At 41.5% G+C, this 24,750-nt stretch overlaps 1 protein-coding gene and 2 long non-coding RNA genes across 10 annotated transcripts; 1 reads left to right on the top strand and 2 right to left on the bottom strand.

Moving 5' to 3' along the window:
* LOC110433390 lies at positions 274–2,768 on the top strand. The gene is made up of 3 exons (XR_002450808.1): positions 274–629; positions 719–832; positions 2,247–2,768. It is a non-coding gene; the product is annotated as an uncharacterized LOC110433390 (long non-coding RNA).
* LOC8079278 lies at positions 1,871–5,395 on the bottom strand. Its single transcript, XM_021455385.1, has 5 exons — positions 5,093–5,395; positions 4,925–4,998; positions 4,759–4,845; positions 4,483–4,683; positions 1,871–4,070 (listed from the first exon to the last, which is right to left on the bottom strand). Exons 1-5 carry the CDS (start codon positions 5,194–5,196, stop codon positions 2,056–2,058), a joined length of 2,481 nt encoding a protein of 826 aa, XP_021311060.1. The 5' UTR covers positions 5,197–5,395; the 3' UTR covers positions 1,871–2,055.
* On the bottom strand, positions 20,697–23,932 carry LOC110433549. 8 transcript variants are annotated; one of them, XR_002451022.1, is made up of 6 exons: positions 23,315–23,932; positions 22,448–23,186; positions 21,751–21,921; positions 21,638–21,649; positions 21,362–21,547; positions 20,697–21,001 (listed from the first exon to the last, which is right to left on the bottom strand). It is a non-coding gene; the product is annotated as an uncharacterized LOC110433549 (long non-coding RNA). The 8 variants fall into 8 exon arrangements; XR_002451019.1 differs by having other exon boundaries at positions 22,448–22,724; positions 22,833–23,917; XR_002451018.1 differs by having other exon boundaries at positions 22,448–22,523; positions 22,647–23,908.

Genomic DNA, 24,750 nt, shown 5'->3' with positions numbered 1-24,750 from the left:
TTACGAACTTAGGCCTAATTTTGTAAAAAAATTTAGATTTTCTGCCACATCGAATCTTTAGACGCATGCATAAAATATTAAATATAGACAAAAATAAAAACTAATTGTACAGTTTGGTCGAAATTAACGAGGTGAATTTTTTAAATCTAGTTAGTCTATGATTAGATAATATTTATCAAATATAAACAAAAATAGTATTATTCCTATTTTGTAAAAAATTTTAGAACTAAACAAGGCCTTACGGCGCGAGGGCGACGCTATAGTGGTAGTGTCCCCATGAGCGCGGGGACGCAGCGGCGTTACGGCGGGAGGTCCTGCGCCTCGATTCAGGCCCACGGCCACGGCCACGGCCACGGGGATCGTCAGGATCGATTTAGTTTTCCTTTTCTTTTTCTTTATCAGCTTCTCCGCTTCCAGTCTGGAGACACCGTCCCATGGATTTGTCTTCAACGCGTCTGAATGCTGCTCTGGTTACCTTTGCTCTGTCAGGTCTGTAATCTCCAACCCCAATGAGGGACAGCTGGTGCAGTTCCCCAATGTCTTCAGGTGCTCCTTCACCCTCCTACTCTACAGCTGTCAATACAGGAAGATAGAGAGCGGCAGCGACAGGATTTTTGCTCTCATCAGATGTAAGCCAGCCTGCAATTGCAATCCTTTATTTTGTTCACTCTATTGTACTTATTTAGATTCTCATCAGGTTCTTATTGGCCTCACCCAGGTATTTTTTGGTGCCAAATTTGACAAAGAGGAATACATAAATATGGTAACATCTGTAGTACGTGCTCCTAATTGATCACAGAGAACATTTCCCTCCAAAGAGAGCATAAGCGAGGTGTGTTCTATTGTGAGTTTTTCTGATCTGGTTGCACAGTATCAGTCAGTTTAAATTAATGTGTATCGATTTTAGCTTCATTTTCTATCACAGTTCCTCTGTCACCTAACACTATCCACAACTAATTCCATAGCATGGCTGTTAACCTTGTGAGCTGTATCTTAATAGTGTCAAAGTCTTAGTTCACAGTTAGTACAGGCCGGATCCAGTGAGTCTTTAGTGTTACTTTCTTTCTCGATAGCTTGGTACATAGCTATGTAGGTTAATTTCGTATTGCTTCTTACATCATTTACATGAGCTTCACTAATTCTTAGCAACTGAGTACGTTAGTATGAACATAGGTTGTTCTGTTTTTATTTCTAGAACTGAATATATCTTTTACAGAGCACCTGCAGCTGCAAGGAATGTACAACCAGTATGGATAGGATTGTCTCTATATTAGGATACATGTTCAGTTCTTCTGTGTAGGCTAGATTATGATATATGTCTGTTATTATATGGTCTCTCTTATACCATCATTTTATTTCGACCGTTCAAAGTTGTCATGAATGCAAGGCAAAATCATCATGATCATGGTGCAAGAGCAGCCTGTGTTATCTTGCAATGGTATTCATGGAAAAAGTAAACACTAATACACGTGGAACTAAAAGGAAATGCTTATGTGCCCTAAGTACTTGGAACTAAAAAGAGATGATTGTGCAGGCGCAGCATAGCGCGCTTGACGCCCTACGGCCCTAGTTCTACTAGAAAGTGAATTTACTAAACTATCTTTTGATTATATGTCTAAAATTATCATGATTTAGATCATGATAAATTTGTAGAAGTATGGTGCTTTTGGAATCAGAAAAATGTAAAATAAATAGGGAGATAACTGGGGCATGATGACATCATATAAACATATGCCTTATTTCAGGAACAGGACCACAATTGAGGCACCATTAGATCACAAGGTGTATTTATCTAGATAACTGTTTAGATCACTGGCTATGTGTTAGCCTGTTTGCTGATATGAACCTGGGCCATTCATTCCTCTCATTATTTCATCACATACACCAGTGTAAATTTTCATATACCCAATCAAGTACAAACCGTGATATCTTCAAATTTATATCTTGGGGAACTGCAATACATCATTCATTATACCAACTCAATCATCAAGCATGTGGGACAAAACAATCAACCAAACACTGAAGAATAAAACAAATCACACATGGAGACATACATCAGTTTGTAGCAGTGGTACAACACATGCAACTGGTAAAAAGAGAGGATCTTGCCTTCTGCTTTTCTTTGCTTCTTGGTGAACTAACCATGGTATTACTCTTCGAGTTTGATTCTAGTTCCTTCAATGGAGACCACATACCAGCTTCGCCTTTAGTCAGCAAGCTCTGAAATGGTTTCTTAAATCTTGCAGAATGATTTGGTATTCCGAAGTCTCCTAATGGTTCCCTGGGGCTTAACAGTGGGCTACTCTCAGATTCTTCCTCAGCTTTAGCTTTAAATTGCATTACAGCAATGTCGGTTGTGGGGATTTCCATGTGTACTTGGCTATGATGCTCAATAGAATTGGAAAAACCTATATTTTGCGCTCCCTGAAGTAATGGAGTCACTTCACTGGCTTCTCTCCCTGGAGTTGATGTCTGAAGAGAATGTTGTTCCTCAGTAGCCGTATCAACACTTGCTGTGATTTTCACCTGATTGCATTGAGCAGTAAAGGCTGCAGCTGCAGTGCTTTCTGTGACTTCCTTCTGATAGTGATTGGCTTCAAAGGTAAAATATGAAGATCTAGTGTCTATATCTACTTTCTCATGGTTGATATCATCAGTAGAGATTAGGACTACATTCGAGCTATCTCCCACCAACTGCATACACTTTCTAAGAATCTCACCATTCTCAAGTTTCAAAACCTTGTATTTTTCAAGCAGTATCTGCTGAGACTGGTCACCTTGTGGGTTTGTAATAGTTTCTTGTTTATCTCTGGTTCTATATGCCTCCCTGTCAATATCTTCTAGTGATGGAAGAGGAGTTGATGGTATGGCCTTTGGTAGATAGGATAAGTCTCCTCCCTCCTTTGCCACTACGTGTGCATCAAAATGGAGACCTAGACCTTCTACACTATTTACCTTATCTTCTTCTAAAATTTCCTTTATGGACTCTTTATCAAACTCTACTATTCTGGTTACTCCATTGTCTTTTCTTTGTATCTCTTCATTCACAATATGATGATGATCTGACAAAGATGATTGTAAGCCTGTAAATTCCTTTCCATTGACCTCAGCAATACTGACTAAGTTACCATAATATTCTTCAGGTTCCTTCTCTGCTGCAAAATTATTTTTTTTGAAAGGATCTGCTGCAAAATTATCTTCTAGATTCCAAACTGTGATATTTTTCTCAACAATTCCTTCTTCCTTGTGTATTGGTTCTATGCTATTATGCTCCATTATTGTAGTAACAGAACCTGAACTCTGTCTCGAACCAATTACCCTTTCATTTTGTTCATTTCCCAGCTCTGGATCATTTATTGCAACAACTTCATCATTATAGAGATTACCACATAATGTATTTGTTGTGTTATCTTCATCCTGATTTTCCAATCCATGGATATTATTATCATCCTCAAGTACCTCATCACTTCCAATCATAAGCTTTACTGTTGCAGTTTTGCTTATTGCTCTGTTTTCTTCCTTGTCATGTGGTATTTCTATTTGTATTTGCATGTTGTCATTCTTGGATGTCTCTACGTTTGTGCCATCTAATAATTGCACATCTGGTCGACTCTCTCTTTGTCCAGACTTATCTTCTATAACAACTTCCTTGATCTCAGAGTCATCAGCATCAAGATAAGTGCTGACAATTGATTCAGTTGATGATGTAGTTTCTCCTTGCATTGCCACCAATTTATCCTCTACTGTTGGCACCTCAATGTATCCTTGTTCTAAGTTCTCAGTTGTATCTTCACCAGCTAGACTACCACCCATGGGGGAATTGTCATGACTGCTAGTTTCTTCCTGTTCTTCTAGTGAACCTACTAATTTTTCTTGTAACAATGATTTGTAGTTGCCTTGGATAGTTTCTTCATTTGTATCTGTAGTCCCATGCATAAGTGGTACAATTTTTTCATTAGAGATTGAACTATCCTTGTAACTTGTCACATCTTCAGTGGTACTGACAAGAGCAATTATTTCGGAAGAAAATATGGCTGTTTCAGTTGCTTCTTTCCTCAATGGTTCATCACCTGTACCAAATTGCTTGTTTTTGTTAAGAGAATTCAGAGCTGCAGGGGAACTAAAAGCAGTATGGTGCTTAGATTCTAAAGTTTATTCGTTAAAAATAGTTGTTTGTTGAAGATGCATATTAAGGCGGATAGTACCTATATTTGTATTATTTTGGAGTCATTATATTTATCTTGCAATTTTTCTTTCCTTTTTAGGGGGCTATTCTTTGTTTTTATCATTGACCTTATGAATCTCTACATCTAGCTTGTTTTCATTCTTTTAAAGGGACTATTTTTCGTTTGTACCACTGACCTTATGAAATTTCCATGCTTCTTCACTAGTTATGGAATGGGGAGAACTTTTCTGAACTTAAGAAAATGATATGGCAGGGTACCAAGTTAACTAGAAACTGAGTCGGAGAACTGAACTAACCTGTATGTAAGTTACTGCTCTGATCATCTCGTGTTGATGTGTTATACTGAATTGAGCTTTTGTTTTTCTCATCTAAGCCTTTAGTCTTATCTGATGAAATATTTTGATATGAGGCCACCTGCATGTCTTCAGCATTGGTAATGATAGGTTCCTTTGAGGATTTTGACCAGCTGACATCCTCAGTGCCATCGTTCTCATTGTCTAGCATAAACAGGCAGATTAGTGGTGATTCATTATATACTGAATTTTTGTGTAAATTGGTACAATTATCCGTACTTGTCTCACTGTTTGTGCGGTTGGGCCCAGTTGAACTATTTGAAGGTTCAACGGTTTTGCCAGCTCCATTAATGATCTCTTCTGATACTAGAATTTCCAAAAGATAACTAGTGAAACACTGAAACCTCATTGTTAGGTAGCAGATTGTATTCAGCAAAATGCATACCTTGTTGTCCAGTGACGTTGTTATTTCCCATGGTCTCAGTACCCACCACACTTCGCAGCTCAAGTTCTGAAACACTACGAGCAATCACAACAACATATTAGTTAGATCAAGCCCTATCAGATATGATTCTATGGAAGACAAGGGGATGTGCAAGTGAGCAGCACAAACCATGATGGATTGATGGCAGAAACTTCAAGTTCAGTTAGAAAGAACAACAACAAGACATATTGTTGCCTGTGAGCCTCATAGTATTTATAGTGCAGGGGGCTCATTATAAGAAACACATGCTTTGTGGGTCACTATTTCCTCTTAATAATTTTTGAAAAGTTAAGTAAAGCAGTGATCAGATTGTATTATGACTACATCATTCATCGACATGTCTGGATTTGTTTAGAATAGGGTCTACTGAAATTTAGTAGGAAAGCTGAACACTTTTTGTACAAAAGCCACAGAGGCTCTGCTATACATAATAAAAAAGAAAGTCACAAAAGCTTGGTCATATTGGGAGCATGATTTAGCACAATGGCTCTATGCTCTACTTAACTAGGAACATGTTTATTTGCTTGCTGCCCTGTCCCCTATATATTGAGATTAGGGACGTCAATTTTGCATTTCTTGTAACTTTTTCCCCCCACTAACAGATATACATGTTCATTGAAGATGAAGTTACTGAAGTATCAGTATGAGACGTGGGGCTTGCACACGTTTACATATAGCACTTGCAACATATGGTTTTGTTCATGCTAATTATGTGATGAGCTGCTACAAAACTTTGACAGGATGTAACGAGCACATTTCTTTGAACCAATCAAGCTTTCGGCGCATGTTTTTGGTTTAGTTATGCCTGTGGACACATTTGATTCTTCCAGTGTCACGCTCCCTGTCTCAGGGATTTTTTTGGAAGCATTATCATGGCTTTGTTTCGTTGTTTGGCTCTAAAGCTGGAATCCAGTTGAGTTGGAGGGAGACATGTTGTTATGTTTTTGGTGTAATCATGATCTACAACTCCCTTTCTGCTGCTAGCCTGCTCCTTCACGGACTTTTGAAGGCCCATCTGGTGGTGTTCCCCGGAGGCCCGGAAGTTGTTTTCCACCTCAGTCCTCATGCTTCCCTGAGAAAATGTGTACGATTATGATTTCTATCACCAGCTCAATCTGCTAGCGCAGTGGCTGTTCACAGTCGAGAGGTATTGTGAACAATACACGAATGTAACAAGTCCCATCTGGAATGTTGTAATATCTTTTGGTTAAGCTGTTCAGCTCTAAAATAGCTTCTAAAATCTAGAAAAAAATCATTTAGATTTATGATTCCAAAAGTAGTATTTTTTTCTTGTAATTCCCATCATACTTGCTTTATTAAGGAACTTTGTCATGTACGTAATTTAGTATCCAAAATCTAATTTTGAGAAATGTCTGCTTTGCTAAGTAACTTCAGATTTCACTCGAGCACATATGCTTGAAAATTGCATGATAAAATAGTACATTGTCAATCATGATTTAGATGATTTTTCTAGAATCTTGAAATGCATTTCAAGACAAACAAGCTAATCAAAAACTCAAATATAATATTCTAGGAAGAATTTTAGTTTCAAACTATAAAAGCTATGATGCTAGATACAAGAAAAATGTTTCGTGCTTCATTTTTGAGAGAATTATCTATTTGGCATTGAAGAAATCAGTCTTCCTTCTAAGACCTTCTGAAATCGAAGTTATATATATATCTAACACCAAGTTAAAATTTCCTTCCCTACTTGGTACTACTGTTCATTTCCTTCACTAACAGTAGGGCCACCAAAATGACCCATATGTCCGCCTCTATATCAGAACTGTATGGTGTTAAATAAGAAAAAACATAAATGTCATGGTTGTGAAATAAAAAAGAGATTAGTTCTAGTTTCAAAGGTGGTTAATTTCACTATATATATGTACTTTCTAAAAATAATAAAATAATATATAAATAATTTTGTTATTTTTAGAAATAACGATATAATTAAAAAACCATCTTTTGAAACCAGAACTAATCTCTTAGGCCTTGTTTAGTTCCCAAAAAAATTTGCAAAATTTTTCAGATTCCCCGTCACATCAAATCTTTAGACGCATGCATAAAGTATTAAATATAGACAAAAATAAAAAGTAATTGCACATTTTGGTCAGAATTGACGAGATGAATATTTTGAGTCCAGTTAGTACATGATTGGATAATATTTGTCAAATATAAACGAAAGTGTTTCTATTGCTATTTTACAAATTTTTTTTGGAACTAAACAAGGCCTTACTCAAGCTGTTCACCGATCTGCCATCCAACCGTGACGAATGATATATGGAGTGTACAAGGAAGTCGACTGCCTTGATGTTTGTGCAACTAATCTCTTTTACTTCACGCTAAGCCTCGTAGTGTGCATATCAGTGACATCTTTACGAGAACTTAGTACGATTACGACTATGAAGTTGCTTTTCGGTGCATACCTACATGCCGGCAGATCATGCGGCGCACTACCGAATACCGACGCGTGGTAGACCAGGACCACCAACATCTTTGAAGCTCCAATGTGCCTAGTTTTTTTTTTCCTATTCAGTTTTGGCCCCAGCCAGCTTCGTGAATTACTAGATCCATTTGACTACTTTACGAATATTTTTTTCTTTGTTTTATTTAAAACTCTATGGCCTTGTTTAGTTCACCCCAAAAATTAAAATTTTTTCAAGATTTCCCGTCACATCGAATCTTGGTACACATGCATGAAACATTAGATATAAGGGGTGTTTGAGACTACTCTGGTCCACGTTTTTCAGCTCCGCTCCACGTTTTTTAGCCAAACAGTTTCAGCTCTACGCACTCAGTTCGAGAAAAAAAGGTGGAGTTGTGAGAGCACCTAAAGAGGTACACCACAAACTCCAGTTTTTTTTTGAGCTGCTCTATGGTAGAGTTTATGGAGCAGAGTTTGTGGAGCAGTCCCAAACACCCCCATAGATGAAAACAAAAAATAATTGCACGAGATGAATCTTTTGAGCCTAGTTAGTCCATAATTAGATAATATTTATTAAATAAAAACGAAAATACTACTATACCAAAATTCGAAATCTTTTCGGAACTAAACAAGCATATGTCATAATCTACGTTGTGATATATTTCGCGCCCAAGCGGGAACCTACTTGTCAGGGACTGTTTATGTAAGTTTGTTCCTTTGAAGCATAGTGTCCACTTTAATTACATTTGTTCAAAAGCACTAATTTTGTAGTGCCAATGAGTACGTTTTGCCATTCAAGATGGTAGGGGGTTGGACCACGGATGGAATGCACGCGCGCACATGAAGCACGGCACGCGCGCGTGCTTGCATGTGATGTGTGTCATGTGTACGCCCCTCCGATGGCTTGGCTTACGCATTGGCCGTGTATGGATCTGGTAAGAGTACGCACGCCCCACCCGTACCGGCCGGTGTGCCGCCTAGGCGCTAGCTGCTGACCGCACCTTACGGTACGGTTACTGTAAGAGTATCTCCAACCATCGTCACCTAAAATATAAGACCCATTTGTCCTTTGGGTAGCGCTACAGGTAAAAGATTTCATACCTATTTTTAGTCTTCTCCAACAACAAGATCTAAAAGACAACACTCTCTGCAAATGGGTCTCGAGGAGAGAGGATACCCAAATTTGGGTTATGCCTCCCCTGATACCCAATATAGGTTTTCTGTATGGGTACTCTGTTGGAGGCTATAGGTATTGTGTTGGAAACCTATTTTGGGTTTGGGTTCCCAAATGCATATGTTATTGGAGACAGCCTAAGAAAGTACAGCTTGCTGCTAAGGCCATATTTAGTTTTCACCTAAATTTTTCACTTCATCCAATCAAATACTTGAACATATACATAAAATATTAAATATAGATTAAAAAATAATTAATTATACAGTTGGTATGAAAATCACGAGATGAATCTTTTATGTCTAATTAATCCATGATTAGTCACAATTGCTACAATAACACATATGCTAATGATGAATTAATTGTACTTAATAAATTTGTCTCGCGGTTTCTAGATAAGTTATGTAACTAGTTTTTTAATTAGTATCCGAACAATCCTTTTGACATCTCATGAGACATCTTATGTATCACCCAAATTTTTTTCACCCACAAACTAAATAAGGCGCAAGTTGAACTTAGCTTACACCTTCTTCACCAAAGGTGGAGGAAAGGTCCAATAACCAAAGGGAAGAATATAGGAACTGCTATTTTTTAGGTGCTCGATTTTTCTAATCCTCTCAAGCCATGATTCAGAGTTGTTAGATCATCATCATATGGCTACAATGTCATCTTCAACCTTACGACACTCGGCCCCACTTACTGTTGGCATGTCTGAGTCTTTGCCTAGTGCCAAAGCCTTTGCCAAATACAATTAGACCTTTGCCGAGTGCCTGGGGCACTAGGCAAAAGCCCAATCTCCAGTAGTGGTGGCAGCCTCTCAACCATTGCGTCTAATCTCACTGTGCACCCCCTACCACGTTTGGTGACGTCTGGGCATCCTTGTGCCTCCCCCAGTATTCCTCCTTGGTCCAACCGATGTCCTATTTCGCCCGTAGCCAGTGGTAACCCGTCGCCTTGTTGCTCTGCTCCCACGCCTACCTCCTCTACCTAGGCCTTGTTTAGTTTCTAAAATATTTTGCAAAAATTTTCACATTTCCCATCACATCAAATTTTGTGGCACATGCATGGAGCACTAAATATAGATAAACTAAATAACTAATTACACAGTTCATCTGTAATTTACGATACGAATCTTTTAAGCCTAGTTACTTCATAATTGGACAATGTTGTCAAATAAAAAAAAAATGCTACAGTGTCGATTTCCCAAAAAAATTTGGAACTAAACAAGACCCTAGTCAACCTTCTCCTCCAAGCCCCAAAGCCCTTTCTATAGCTACATATCGTGAAAATCAAAATAACTTACCCCTTAATCCACCCAACAAGTATGGATTAAGGTGCATACAAACAAGCCCTTAGCTTTAACTATGAAATATGAATGTAAGGCTAATTACAATCTGATCCGAAATCTGTACATGTGTTGACCCCATGTTTCTTTGCATGAATGCCATCACTGCTATTTTTGGAAAGCTTTAGTTATAGGAGTGTTTGATATATCATCAAGCTATAGCAATTGGCCCTTGCCGCGCAGGCGCAGTAGATAAGATTATCGTTGCAGATCGATTGCGGAGCTCTATGCGTACTGAATCCATCTAAATAGAGCACTGCTGGCCCCACTGGGCCATATTTTAACTACTGCAGTATTAGTTAGTCTGGCAAGCGAATCTAAACACAGATCGATGTCGATGCCACGCACGATGCAGCATGAATGATCAATGATCCATCCCTCTATCCACCGGCCGCATTTTGCAGGTACCAGAGCGCCATCAGGGACGAGACAAAGATCCCATCGCGCGCAACGTTAACCGCTCATGTACAATATGGACGGTCGTGGCCCGGGCGTTCGGTCTGACTAACCGATCTGATCGGTTCTTCAACAATCGGTTAGTTTCAAAACTCAGGATCGAGCAAGTTTAGTAGGACTGAGCTAAGTTCGGTCTTAATTAGTTCAGTTCAGTCTCGATCATGACCAAAGTAACCAAACTAGACAAAACAGGTGCTAAATAGTACTGTAGCTAATTTTAGTAATATTTTTTCTATTTCAAGAGAAAAATAACAATACAACATATGGATTAATCAAAGTGACAAGTGTGATGATTGATATAAATCTTCTAGAATAAATATTATATCACTAATCTAAAGTACACAAAATCTAAATGTTCTGTTAGTTGTTTAGTTCGGTTACTCGAGGCATATAATCGAACTAACCATAAAAAGTTCACCAAAAACTTCGGTCTCGGTATCCATTAGTTTGATTCGGTCTTCAGTCAATTATGCCCAAGGTATGCATGTTTACACCTCTAATTGTCAAAATCTCATCTTTGGATCCTGTGGTAGGTGCCATGAGTCATGTTACCGAAGTAACATGGCTCAACGTTGTGACCTATGGCGCCAAGTTTGGACGCGAGTGTTTGCATGGATACTAACAAGTCATCAACATGGTAAAACCTCGATGCCAGAACATATGGCGCCAAACTCAGTGCCATAGGCTATTTCACTGAGCTCCAGTTCGTATTGCCACAAGCCCACAACCAGTTTCCTGGCTGAGGCTGGCCTCATTTGTTCCTCTTCTCTCTCAAATTCTCCCTCTCCCCAATCCTTCCAATCTTCTTTAAATCAGCACATTCTCGAGATCTCACTAGCATTCTCGTCCGCCACTAGATCTGCATAGTTGTTGTCACTTCTCTCCCCACCTTGCCCCATGTGGATTTGAGAGAGAGAGAAAGAGTTGATGAGGGAAAGAGAGGGAGAGGAAGTGCGAACTTACCAATAGTCTTGTTGACGTTGTGGTTTCACATCATCTTGGCACGGCTACTAATGTGGGTGAGCCCGAAACCTAGCGTCAACCTGCCACCAATGGAGGTGAGCTTGAGACCTGACCCCAACCTGCTGCTTCCTCGCCTATCCAATCCACATGAGTGCAGACTCCTTGCCATGTCAGGCACTACTGCGCGTGCTTGACACTTCCACGTGTTGCTTGAGATCATGTCCTAGCCACCAGAGAGAGAGAGAGAGAGAGAGAGAGAGAGAGGTGAGGGTGGAGAGCAAGGGGCGCTGTCGGTTCACTTGCTCAGGAGACAAAGCAATTGAGAGAGATGATAGAGAGTGCGCAACAGTGGAAAGTTAGTGTTTTCTCTTTTGTATTTACAGAGACATGTCTTTTAAGAAGTCTGCCTCTCTAAGTAGTCCCCGATATGATTTTTTAAAAGACTTGTCTTTAATAATTGATTTCATAGGATATATAGAGCAGTTGTTTTCTAAGTATCAGGTTGCTCATATGTGTAAATCGCTACACATTTTTTAAGGTAAGAATACTTTGTGTCAACCTGTGTTAATCAAATCGTTGTGTCCCAAAATCGACCCTTTAGTAGTGAGCGGATGTTTGTGCAAGTTAGCTTGATCACAAGCCTAAATCTGACTCGCTCCTAGTCATAGTGTAAAACGTTATGTCCAAAATCTACTTACATGGCCTAGCTCCGCACGTGGAATAGGCCTACATATGTGTAACACCTCTCTTACACTTTTTTCTCGCTTCGTGTAAAAGGGTTAACCTGGAGGTGCAATATTTGGAAGGATAAGGCTTTAACAGGCTGGGGTGTTACATTCATCCCTCCTTAAGGGTTGACACCCTCAAACCTCTCGACGGGCAACGTGCAACAAGGTCGATGCTCCAAATACCATATGTAACACCCCACATCTTGGTACACTCCTCCACGAGCAACGTGCGCCAAGGGTTGATGCGTCCAAAAACTGCTTATATGGCCTAGCTCCGCATGTGGAATGGACCTGCATACACGTAGCACCTCTTTTACACTTTCATTACTACAAAAATTTTAATAGAGGCAGATGTTTTCTATTAATAGAGGGGAGCATTGCAACCGCCTCTAATCGAAGGCCTCCGTTAATGATGACTTTATGGAGACGGTTGCTTTGCCCGTCTCCGTAAATCAAACAGAAAAAATAAATAAAAAAGAAAAATCCATGAACAGGCCCGCCGAGACCATCCACGGCCTTGTTGAGCCCATTCACGGGCTGCCGTCGCTACAGCCGCTCACTAGAACCTAGACCATGCACACCGTTGGGATTTGGCCTCCCTTTGCCGAATCTAGATGCCCGCAGCAGGGATCCGATCTCCAGGAGCCAGATCGAGACATACACCACCGGATCTAGAGGTGGGAGGGAAGGGAGAGCTCCTCACTGCTAAGAACCGACTGCCCTCCATCAATCTCCACACTTGCTTTGCTTGAAGCCTGCTCGCGGTTGACGGACCTGGTAGCTGCTCGAGTGGGGGAGCATCAATGAGCCGCCGGGGCCCTCCACCACCGAGGTGCGCGTCCTCGCTATCTCTATCTGTGCCGATGGGCTGAGAAGCCACCACCACTGGAGGGAGGAGAGGAGAGGGAGGGGCACTCACATGTCCACGCCGCCTCTGCCTGCGCCGTTGGGGCCGTGCGCCTGCCACCGCCGGAGGGAGTTGAGGAGAGGGCTGGGCATTGCGTTCCATCGAGTGGGGAGGGAGAGGAGAGGGAGGGTGAGATGCTGGGAGGGAGAGGCGCGGAGCACTCTATTAGGAGGGGAAGGGCGCTGTGGTCAAGTGTCGGGACACTGAGAGTGAAGCTAGGGTTAAGTGCTTGTTATATATGAGCCCAATCGAAAGGCAAAGATGGGTTTTTTTTTTCTAGGCTAAGAGCTGGGTCACTATTTTTGGAGGCAGGCCTTATAACGTGCCCGCCTCCTAAAATTGATTTATGGAGGTGGACACCTTAAGGCGACCGCCTCCGTAAATAGGCTATTTTGGAGGCGGTTGAGCATCTCCAGCAGTACTACCTAAAACAGACTATCTAAAGAGACTCTTTAGGTAGCCAACTATTTTTTATCTACCTATATTTTACCTCCAACTCCAACAGCACTACCTAAAACATGGCTCCTAAATTTATTTTAACAGTCTATGACATAGAAGACCCACATGTCATCTTCTTTCTTGTTGCCATTGACCAACTCGAGCATGGGAGGTGGGGCTGCAGCTGCCCTGGGAGCCGCGCCGGTGGGAGGAGCTCGGCCGTAGGAAGTGAAGCAGCCAGGAGGGCACCATGACTGGGAGCTGGTGGGAAGGGAGGGGCGAGGGGCGCCATGCCTCGCAGCCGCGTGCCGATGGGGTGCTCCGTGCCTGGGAGCAGTGCGCCGGTGGGGGAGAAGGGGCGTGCTAGCAGGAGCTCCGTGCCTAGGAGCAGCGTGCCGGTGGGAGAGGAGGCACGCTGGCAGATGGAGCGAGAAGGGCGCCCTGGTGGGAGAGAAGTGGAAGCACAGTAGGTCGCCGCACTTGGGAGCACACACGCCGTCGAGAGGGGAGGCCGCCAGGTAGGGTCGCCGCGATGGGCAGGACCGCCGCTGGGAAGGGCGGCCGTCAGGGAGGGTCATCGTGAGGGCCGGCGCAGGCGAGGGCGAGGCGCGGGCACGGGCATTGTCGAACGATTATGTCCGCTTCGGGAAGAGAGAGACGACGGAAGACTAGGTAGTAAGATTTGTTGGCCCAACAAATGTAGGTAGTGGAGGGAAGAATTTGTTGGGCCAACAAAATAGGTAGCCAAGTAGGTAGCATGTTGGAGTGTGTTCTCTGCCTCCACTACCTAAATATAAGATAGGTAGTAGGTTTAGATAGTCTGCTGGAGATGCTCTTAAGACGCCCGCCTCCATAAATAAATTTTAGGAGGCGGTTAGATTTTAACCGCCTCCGTTAATCTATTTTACAAGACGGGCAATAGTGAACGCCTCACTAAATAAATGTGATCGCCTCTATTAATAGCCCACCATATTTGGAGGCGGTTGGATTTTGTGCCCGCCTTCGTTAATGTTTGGGCACTATCACTTAAAATCATTTTTGTAGTAGTGTTTCGTCCTCGCTTCGTATAAAAGGGTGGGTTCAGAGGTGTTACGTTTGAAACGACAAGACTTATAATATGACTCTCACCATCCTAAACTTCTCAAAGTGGTACTAAACCTACCAACTACAACCATACATAAGCTCGGCTATATGGACTCTAACTTCACTACAGCTACAGGCTTCTAACCTGATGGGGGTGTTACACATAGGTAGCGGCTCGATCCCATGGAAATGCTAGCGGCTCGATCCCATGGAAATGGCCAGATTAATTCCCAGCTGCCCAGGTGGCCAGGGATGGTCCCGTGTAATAGCTTAGCTGGTCACCGTGCCGTGTACCCTTGCTGCAACGGATAACTTGGCCTTGTGCACTGCGTTCGCGGCGCACGCCCCGGCTAATCGCAGCACAAAAAGTGTCAAGAGTACAGATGATATACAATTGTACAAACCCTAGCTAGCTACACCCAGCGGCCTATGCTATGCTGTGCTATGGTCCTTGGTGCTGTGAGCATCAGCATCAGCATCGAATGCAAGACAACCAACATCGGTTTTTCGACATATTCCTCTGTATGCCCGCTCATAGGACCACCTAGCTTTTTTTCCAAGTTTAAAATCCTGCCAAAAATTTAGCCCCTCCCAATTTGAACTTTAACCCTTGCTGCTATATATATAACATTAACTGATCGAGATGCCTTGTTGCTTTTCTTCAGCTTCTAATACTACTGCTCTATATATGAGGAGCTCCCGTGCCCTAATCCTCCCCACCCCGACCCGGCTCCTCACTCGTTATCCTCTCGTATAGTGACTATCCCTTGTATTAGTAGCTAATTAAGACCATGTACATCGATGTGGTGTATTTGTGCACCTTAAGCAGCTGAAGCTGCCAGCATGATCTGATCTTAATTTCTTTTACTGGCAAACTTCGGATGCCTAAGATCAGATCGTGCTGCGCAGTTTCACCTGCTAATTGGAGCACAGAAAATTAGACGACTGCGCGCGCGCCCTTAGTTCCTATTCTACCCTGTGAATTTCTGCTGTCCTCGCCCACATCACCACCACCACAGAAAAATAAACAACGGCCATGAGCCTGCTTATATATCTATAAGGTAGATCAAATGATCTAACACGGTTTGCGCATAAAAAGTGCATAGCGAGAGAAAATCTCAGAGGTGAAAGATCAGTGACACTATGTATATTAAGGTCAGGCGAGTCATTTGGGCCTTCGATGTGGTTCACTGGTTAATTCTCTCCACGGTAATTGTTGCTAGATCTCTGTCTTCACAGCCTCATGTTTGTTTGTCCCAATAATTTAAGAGCGTGGCACATTTCTGCATGATTTTTGGTAACTGATGTTACTGTGCATAGTCAGATTATTTCCTGTCGTTGTTTGCTTTTGAATTTTGATTATTTTTTTTTCTTTTTTTACTCCTTTTCTTTTCACTTCAGTGCACCTCTTTGTTTTTTTCTCAGTTGATCTGCAATTCCCTTATGCATTTTCATTAATTAGATTAGATGAGTTAGATCTGGCTTCTTGATTTATATAATCTTCTTATGTATCTCCCATCAAGAAATTAGAGAATTTAGGGCCAGTTTGGTAGTATGAATCTTCACCAACTCCGGCTTCAGCTCTTCCGGAGGAGCCCTACTAAACGTTTTGTAGAAGTAGCTACTTTTTAGTAGAAATCAGAGGAGCGTTTTGCTCCAGGGGAGTCCCTCCGAAAGAGCCCAGCCAAAAACCTCATCAATTGCAAGCATGTACACAGAAACTTTTTTACGAAGTAAAGTATATATATCTACTAGACTAGATCTTTTTGGTGAGAAGGATAACTTCATCGATCTATGATTCAGTGCTACTCAAGCCACCTAATCAACTCAACTAGAGGTCCTTTCGCTTTCAGATTGCTCTCCGTAGGTATATATATGCTCCTCTTTCAGTTTCAGTCTCATCAAATATAAAAAGCATGAGATCTTGCATACAGGGTTAAAACAAGACACCCTGGTCAGGCTATCTGCCTCTTTGTTTGCTGTTCTTTAACTTGTTCATGATCTTTGTGATAACATGTAGCATGCGTCTAGCTATAACTTGAATTTGATTCATGTGGTTAATTAATCTTCTGATTTCTATTCATCTTTGGCAACAAATTATATGTACTAGTCATTTCATACATGGGAAAATTGCTACTAGCAGGTGTACGAAATTTCATTCTTGACTTTTCTAAGTTTCTGTTTCTACCGCTTCTTAATTTCCTAGTAGGTGCTACTTAGCTTGGCCATGATTTTCAGGATTCTTATGTGAGTGAACCTACAAATAAATGGTAAACTTAGCACAACGTCCTATTAACTACATCTCTAGATTTGTCGGTCTAACTCGGTTCTTCAGAAGTGCTCATAGGGGTAGAGTGTGCGTGTGTGCGTTCATAGGGGTGAATGTGTGCTTGTGTTTATGAGCGTCTACATCTGTAACTGGTCTGGCAAAAAAAACTATACATGCATTCAAATATGAAAGACAAAAGCCTCTTAAGGGATTGCTTGGATAAATCTTCCTTCCCAATAAATGTGGATTGAAGAGGAAAATGAAGTAACTTTACCCATAAGTCCCTCCTAAACCCATCACAATCATCACGGTGAATCAACCATCCAAATAAGAATGCATGGCCCGACTGAAACGAGGGTGTTCTCAAGTAGTGCCACCACCATCTTGGCCTCCTGTCTTCCTAAACTCCTATAACCGCACTAGCAGTGACGACGAGAAGGTGCACGATCTAGCGGTCATCTTGTAGATCTAGTAGCTTTTTAGAACTTGAGGCCCCAACGACTAATTTTCTAGCGGTCATCATGTGTGGTTAGGGGTTTTTCCCGTGTCCAAAGGTGATGGCGTGCCTTATTATTTGTCAATGTGACAACCATTCTAGTATGATTTCATTTTGGAGGTCGACCCTTTCTATGTTCTCATGTGTTTAAGAGAAGGAGCAACACATGATAATAGAAGTGATGGTTGTAAAGATTGATGGAATGGCACAAGCCAAAAGGCTGCCAGCTCTCTATTATATATATAGCTATTTACAAGACCTGAATGATCGCAGATACATGCATGTTAATAACTACAAGGACTCTAGCTAATTAAGTCCTAGACAAGATACATCGTGTAGCACATAAGTTGAGATTTTGTTTCAAAGTTCTTGTAATCTTAGCATCGATTGAGCCCTAGTAAAACCATTTGCTACTTGATCATCAAAATTATTCTAATATCAATTAATCTTTCTGGAACCCTCTCTCTCTCTCTAACAAAATGATAATCAACTCAATTTGCATTGTTCTGGTATAGAACACCGGATTTGTTGATAGATAGGTAGCACCTAAATTATCACACCAAAGTATAGCTGACGAAGAAGTGTTTGCACCCATATAATTTCTAATGTTGCATTGGCTTTTTTTTGCTTTGCTTTGGTACTAAACCTTCGATTTGCTGGTTGTTTTACAGCACTCCATGATATAAGATTGAAACCTAGAAGTATAGCGAAATCACCGGTAGAACGCCTATCATCAAAACAACAACTAGCTCAATCTGTGTCAGAGAAAGCGCCAATATTTTTTAACCCATAACTAATTGTTATCCCACTAACATATCTTAGAATCTTTTCATTGTACTGTAATGAGCTACAATAGGAGTATGAAGATATTGACAAACTTTACTTACCACAAAAGACATGTCAGGTTGAGTGACTTCAATACTATAAACCACCCATAATACTCATGTATCTTGTGCCAGAAGCACTATCCAACAACTCACCAACACTAGTTGTCGAACTTCTCAGAGATAGAAAGTGGAGTAAACAAGCCGAATTAATTACTACTCATACTTATTAGAATTTAGATACCTTGGTCGACCCTCTAATGTCTGAATTTTATGTTAATACTAATTACTCTATGTCTCATGACGAAGAATATTTGAGATTTTTTTGTTTATATAAGTTTTTTTTAGTACTTCCACGTTGGGTTTGGTTACTAGTTTCAATTTTATACAAACTTATTTTTTTGGAACTTATGGAAATATGTTCCTTTTTATTGATAGGATTTTGGTTTACACAACCAATCGCAGCGAGTGCTTGTCAAAAAACTTCTATAAACTAATTGTGTAGGGTAGGGGGGTTATCTTCATACCTAGGTGGTTGTCACATATAGACATCCTCCCCAAAAAGCACTGTGCAAACACATTTCGGAGCATCTAGTTATCGCATACTCCAATTATTTGAGAGCAGCTCCAGCGTCATGTCGAACTGATGCTCCTACCGGGTCACAAAGGCAACCATTCAATTGCCGCAAGGGAACAGATCAATGTTGCATCATGTGGTTTGCTTTTCTCTCTATGGAACCATGTCAAATAATAAATAAGTACACATCATGGCTCACTTGTTCCCTCTTCTCATGCCAAGCCAAAACTAACCAAGAATCTTTTCGCATAGTTCAACTCATCTAGTGTATAAATCGAACTTTCACTTGTTTCTCTCTCTCTCCTCCCCTCGGTTCGCTTTCCATGCACGCTGGAGCTGCTTTGAGACGGCTATGATAAGACAACTCTGAAAGTAACTACCTTGACAACATGACTAAAAGTATCTTTGTAGTCTAAGAGGGTGTTTGGTTTCCTTGAACAGACTTTACCGTCCGTCACACTGAATGTTTGGACACATGCGTAGAGTACTAAATATAGACTATTTATGAAACTAAAAACACAGCTAGAGAGTAATTTGCGAGACGAATCTTCTAAGCCTAATTAGTCTATGATTGGACAATAACTTTTAAATAAGACGAAAATGCTACAGTACATATTAAACTTTACCAACCTCAACCAAACACCCCCTAAGTTATACCCTTGTTTAAGTCCTTTCACGACCAATCAAACCTTATATTGGTCAACAATGCCATTTCATTTTTGCTTGACCATTTACATTCAATAACATTTTTTTCCTAGCGTAAGCAATAGAAGACGATATGTCGTTGCCAAACGAAAAATGCTCGCTCGGAGGTGAACCTTTCCTTCGGTGCGAAGCGAAAGCCAACTTGGCTTCCTCCTAGGCCTCTCCGTCGCCCCCTCCAGGCCCCCTCTCCTGTCCGCCTCTGGCAGGCTCGCCGGAGCGCGTCGGGAGCGGGGCCTCAGCCTTCGATAGCTAGTTGTAGTAGTTTTAGTTTATGTAGCTTCTTCAAAGTGCCTTCATGGCGTTTGCTCCTTGTGGAGTTCGCTGTCCGGGAAGCACCGCCGTCGTCGTCGTTGTTGTCGTGTTCATCGGCTTCGTCGTCGTCGCCGAAATCGCAACCCAGGTAAGCAAGAATAAAATAAAATCGCTCCTTCATCCCCTCGCCTTCCCCCACCTCGGCTCGGATCCTCCATCCTCTACCTCCGCTCCGCCAGATCCGAGCTCCGACTCGTTTCCACCGCAGCTCGCCTCCGCCCCCACCCCTATCTTGCAGCCTTCAATCCGGTCGATCCAGGCTCCATGCCAGCTCTTCAACCGATGTTGGCCCGTCATCTTCGTCATCTCTCGGGATTCGACAGCGAGCTTCATCCTCAACCTCCGGCGACGACAATAATATTACTCTTCGGTCGTATGGAAAGTACTTCTTCATCGGCTCTGTCGGCCCAACTTCAACCGTTGCAACGCGCGGTCTCTCCGTCTGGGTGTATGCGCCATCGGCGCCCCTGCGGCCCCTCGCCGGCGAACTCATCGGCGTCAACGTCACCGTTGTTGTTGCTGTTCTTATCCGGTCATAGGACCTTGTTGTAATTCGGTTCTCCACGGAGGACCTAGTTGTAAAATGGATATATATATATATATATATATATATATATATATATATATATATCCACACACAAGTGCTATTCTACACCCTAGGTGTAGAATACTATTCTACACCAAAGTGTTGTACTGAGCTAAATTCAGTATCGCTCAGTATTCGTGTTTTAGTATTGTTCAGTATTTCGTGGTCCTGTGTGTTAGACAAGTTAATACTGAACACTCTCCAGTACTGCTCAGTATTTTTTCTACTCAGTTTTGACTTGCGGTGTAGGGTGTACAATAGCGCTACCGTATATATATATATATATATAGTCAAGAAAAAAAATGTTGCCAAACGTCAGACCGTTTACTTGCTATTAAGTTAACTAGTGGAAGGATGCGCGCCCGAAATGTTTATGTAAAAAATATTTTCAGTTTTCACAACAGGATTAAGTTTAATGGACTAAATATCAATATATGTCATTACTCCGTACATGGGTACATATATTCCACAAAGTGATTACATAATCTTAGTAATACTTATGGTGAACTCCGAGTGGCAGAGAGTAACTCGCGGGTTTGCAGAGTATGCAAGATGTTTAGTTAGGCATATATATGTAGAGATATATACATATACACTGCATATATTGTTTACATTGGAAAAGGCACACGTAATAAATTTACACGAACTGCAGCTGACTCAAGTAATCCAAGTTGTGGTTTTTCTCCTATGACTGATTAAGCGATGGATAATTTGCAGTAGCAAATGTGGTTGTATATGCCCTTGCTTCTTTTCCTGGTTTTAAAGCAAAGAAATAAGAAAAGTAAATATTTTGAAGGCAGATTGCAAATCTGTTTATACCATAAAAGAAAAGGCTGTTAGAGAAGGAGAAGGAATCAAGCAAGGAACTGATTCAGCGCTCCTAAAACAATACAACAAAAATATTGTAATGACTAACCAAGAGACTCTGCTTAGAAATAGAAAGGAAGGCTTTCTATTTAATATTGTAATGACTACCTTTGCCATTCTATACCTATAAATTGCTTCTAAAATAAGGTACTTTACCCCGGCCTAGAAAATCTACCAGACTAATTAGGGAACTGTTACGCAACTATAATCATCCAATCGCAGAACTGAAAATGTTAAGCTTATTACCTTACTGAAGCCAGCCTTGAAATTGAAATGGGAGTGTTCTGGGTTTTTTCGGCAAGCATGCTATGATCATGCACCTGATAAATGATGTGTTTCGATTGACCCAAATAAATTCGGAGAGCTGCTTCCATTGGTCTGACACAGTAACACTTTTAAATCTAAACGGCAGATTATAGTCACCAATCCACTCTGCAAGTTAGGTTTCAGTAACCAGGAACTACAGTTAAACTGGACTCATCTGCTAAATATCAGACTGTCATTTGGAACATAGTAAATTACCTTTTTGACGCGCTGAAATGCATTTAGCAAACATAAACAACAGAAAATGGATCAAACAATTTTTTGAAAAAAGAAAAATGTAGTAGAAATATGCACATTTGTGTAACCCTCACCATGGTTTTCTATGGATTAAAACTCAGCAAGGGTCAAGTGTAGTTCGCAGCAGCAGGTAAGTGGGCTGCTAACAGGCTGCAGACAACAAGCATAAAGCACAAGCTGAGTTTTTGCGAGTAGCATCTCCCCTTGCATCGTGTTTCATTATCCGATATCCCTAGATGTTTTATCTGCACAAGCCATAGAACACAATTCAGCTGCAGAAATAAATCATGAGATGCTCTGCAATAACAGAAAACAACATTCTTATTTCTATACATGCATAAGAATTAGGTAAGTGTCTCCATGAGGTACTATCTCATTACTATAAGCAAATGTCATTACATCTAGTGTTGGTAGAGCAATTAATCCACTGTACTCACTCAAGAAATGTTATACGGATAAAACTATATTTAGTTGACAAACTATCAATGTGTTTTACATATAGTGTTGGAAACCACCAAGATTGTAGCATCACAACAAATTTGGATGCTATTGAGCGTGTGTGAATCCAATGTAGCTTATTGAGCTGATAGTTAGGTTTGTAGTACTATTTTTATGTTTCCCTATATTCGAATGAATATTTAAGGATAGGAGATACAAAAAACTAAAATAAAAGGAGAGGCTAGAGTATAGCCAGCTTATCTGAGGAACAGGGCAAAATAAGCGTACCACATAGAATAATCCTTCAAAATCAAGATAGGGATGCATTGTCACCTTTCATACCCGATATTTGGTTTAGTCCATTTGAGCCTACAACCGAATTGTTGACATCGAAATACTCTGCCTTCCACTTGAACACCATGCAGATACATTTGGTAAAAGTATACGTATGTAAATTTTCTGTTACTGCAGCGCAAAAGTTATCTTTTAATTTTCATTGAAAATAGGATTTTTTTAAGCCTCAGAAACATACCATTCATCATCTGTTAAGCAACTTGGAGCCTGAAGACATGCCTAGTACCTCACAAGCGAATGGACATAAGATCATATCCTTTAGCAATGGGTACAAATTTTTCATCATAGGTTGAAGAAGGGAAGGAAGAATAAATCAAAAATTTTCATTGAAGATAGGTTTTTTTTTGAAGCCTAAAAAACATACCATTCATCATTTGTTTACCAACTTGGAGCCTCAAGACATGCTTAGTACATGCCTAGTCCCTCACAAGCGAATAGATATCAGATCATGTCGTTGGCAATGGGTATAAATTTCTCATCATAGGCTGAACAAGGGAAGGAAGAATAAGTCAAAGGTTTTTATCGAAAATAGAATTTTTTTAAGCCTCATATGAACATAGGACTGCCTTATCTTTAGCCCATACTCATTTGCCCGTAGCATCCACATATATTACTATGGCATCAAAATAACAGGGTACCCCAAATTCAATCATCCAACAACCAGTTTGTTGACACAGTACATCCAAACGCACAGGCACGAGCAATAAACACGCGTGATCTGTGTAAGCATTGTATACAAATAGATCCGAAATCAATTTCACACAACAAGCAGAAATTTAGGAAGAAGCAGAGCACAAACCAGAAAGAAATAGACGAAGAGATCGATCCAGCAGAAAGAACAGGAACCTGGTCATTGGCCGCACCACCGCGTACGAGGACGGAACACAGCGCACAACAGTACGCACGCCGGGCCAGCACGACCCGGGAACTGGAACAACGGAACACGGCAGCGCAATCCGTCTGGTGAGCCCACCCACGGAGGCCGCAAGCAACGGCCAGGCAACGACGGCAGGCACGCCGGGCCGCAGGCACCCAAGAACCGGCCTGGCGGAAGACGGCGGCGCAATCCGTCCGACGAGCCCACCTATGGAAGCTGCAAGCGACAGTCAGGCTGACGGCACCGCGAGACCCGAGGCACCGAAGGTAGGAACCAAAATCAGGGCACCAATGGCATCAGAGGTGACCAAGAGGAAAGCGTCATACAGAGGAAACAAGGAGAACGAAATCAGTGGCAAGCCGACGGAAATCTGGGAGGGAGGAGGGCGGAGAGAAACAAGGTGGAGGACGCAAGGTGAAGACGGCCGTCTCCCTTTTTTTACCTGCGAAACATTTATCTTTTTTTTGGCTGCTACAGTACCGTGATGACGTGGAGGGGCTGAGACTCCGGAGAATTTCTGGTGAATTATGTGTAGAATGTCATGTCAATATGTCTTACACATACAGATCATGGGGTGGGTGCATGTAGATCATGCAGTACTGCCAGAGACGTCACGAGAAGGTCCACCGGGGAGGTTTGCTAGAGACGGCGCGTCCGCGGTGGACCAGATGCGAGCGGAGGAGCAAAGGGCGACGTTCCGTGCGATGAGGAGCCGGATGGAAGGGAGGTGATGTGAACTCGATGGAAGGCTGGCCAGGAAAAAATGGCCACCCCTTACATTCTTCTAGAGCCAGGCCACACGGTTGAAAGTGGCTTAGGCCTTGCGAAATTTTTTAGTTTTGACTACTGTAATACTTTCGTTTGTATTTAACTAAGTTTAAAAGATTTGTCTCGCAAATTACAGACAACAATTTTCGTAAAAGATTCGCAAACGAAAGTGTTACAGACAAACTAAGCTCAAAAGATCCATTTCGCAAATTTTTGTCTGTAGTTTGCGAAAATTTCATAGACTAACTAAGCTCAAAAGATTCATCTCGCAAATTACAGACAAACTGTGTAATTAGTTTTTGTTTTTGTTTATATTTATACTCTATATATGTGTCTAAAGATTCGATGTAATAGAAAAATTTTGAGAATATTTGGAAACTAAATAAGGCCGTAGCGCCAAGCAACCAAAGAGCTGCAGGGTGGCTTCTTGGAGTTTGGGAGTTAATCATCCAACCAAATATACTCATATGTGCGTCACTGCTATTAATGGTGGGCTCTATCTTCACCACACTGTTCTTGGACCAATGGTGAAGCTTATCATCGTGCCATCGCCAGAGAAAGAGCCCCTCAACGCCACCACCAATTGCCTTGGATTTCACCGCACTTGGGTTCAAGCTTGGGGACAGAAGAGAATGGG

Source organism: Sorghum bicolor, chromosome 3, assembly GCF_000003195.3.
Source record: "Sorghum bicolor cultivar BTx623 chromosome 3, Sorghum_bicolor_NCBIv3, whole genome shotgun sequence".
Classification (NCBI taxonomy): domain Eukaryota; kingdom Viridiplantae; phylum Streptophyta; class Magnoliopsida; order Poales; family Poaceae; genus Sorghum; species Sorghum bicolor.
Note: the sequence above shows the minus strand (reverse complement) of the source record. Positions and strands in the feature narration are given on the sequence as shown.

Bases quoted from the DNA above. Each gene is read 5' to 3' on its own strand.
- LOC8079278 (XM_021455385.1), bottom strand. From the start codon at position 5,196: ATGAGCCCCCTGCACTATAAATACTATGAGGCTCACAGGCAACAATAT. The intron at 4,846-4,924 runs GTATGCATTTTG...TGGAAATTCTAG, and splicing joins CAACGTCACTGGACAACAAG to TATCAGAAGAGATCATTAAT. The intron at 4,071-4,482 runs GTTAGTTCAGTT...AATTTGGTACAG, and splicing joins GAGCAGTAACTTACATACAG to GTGATGAACCATTGAGGAAA.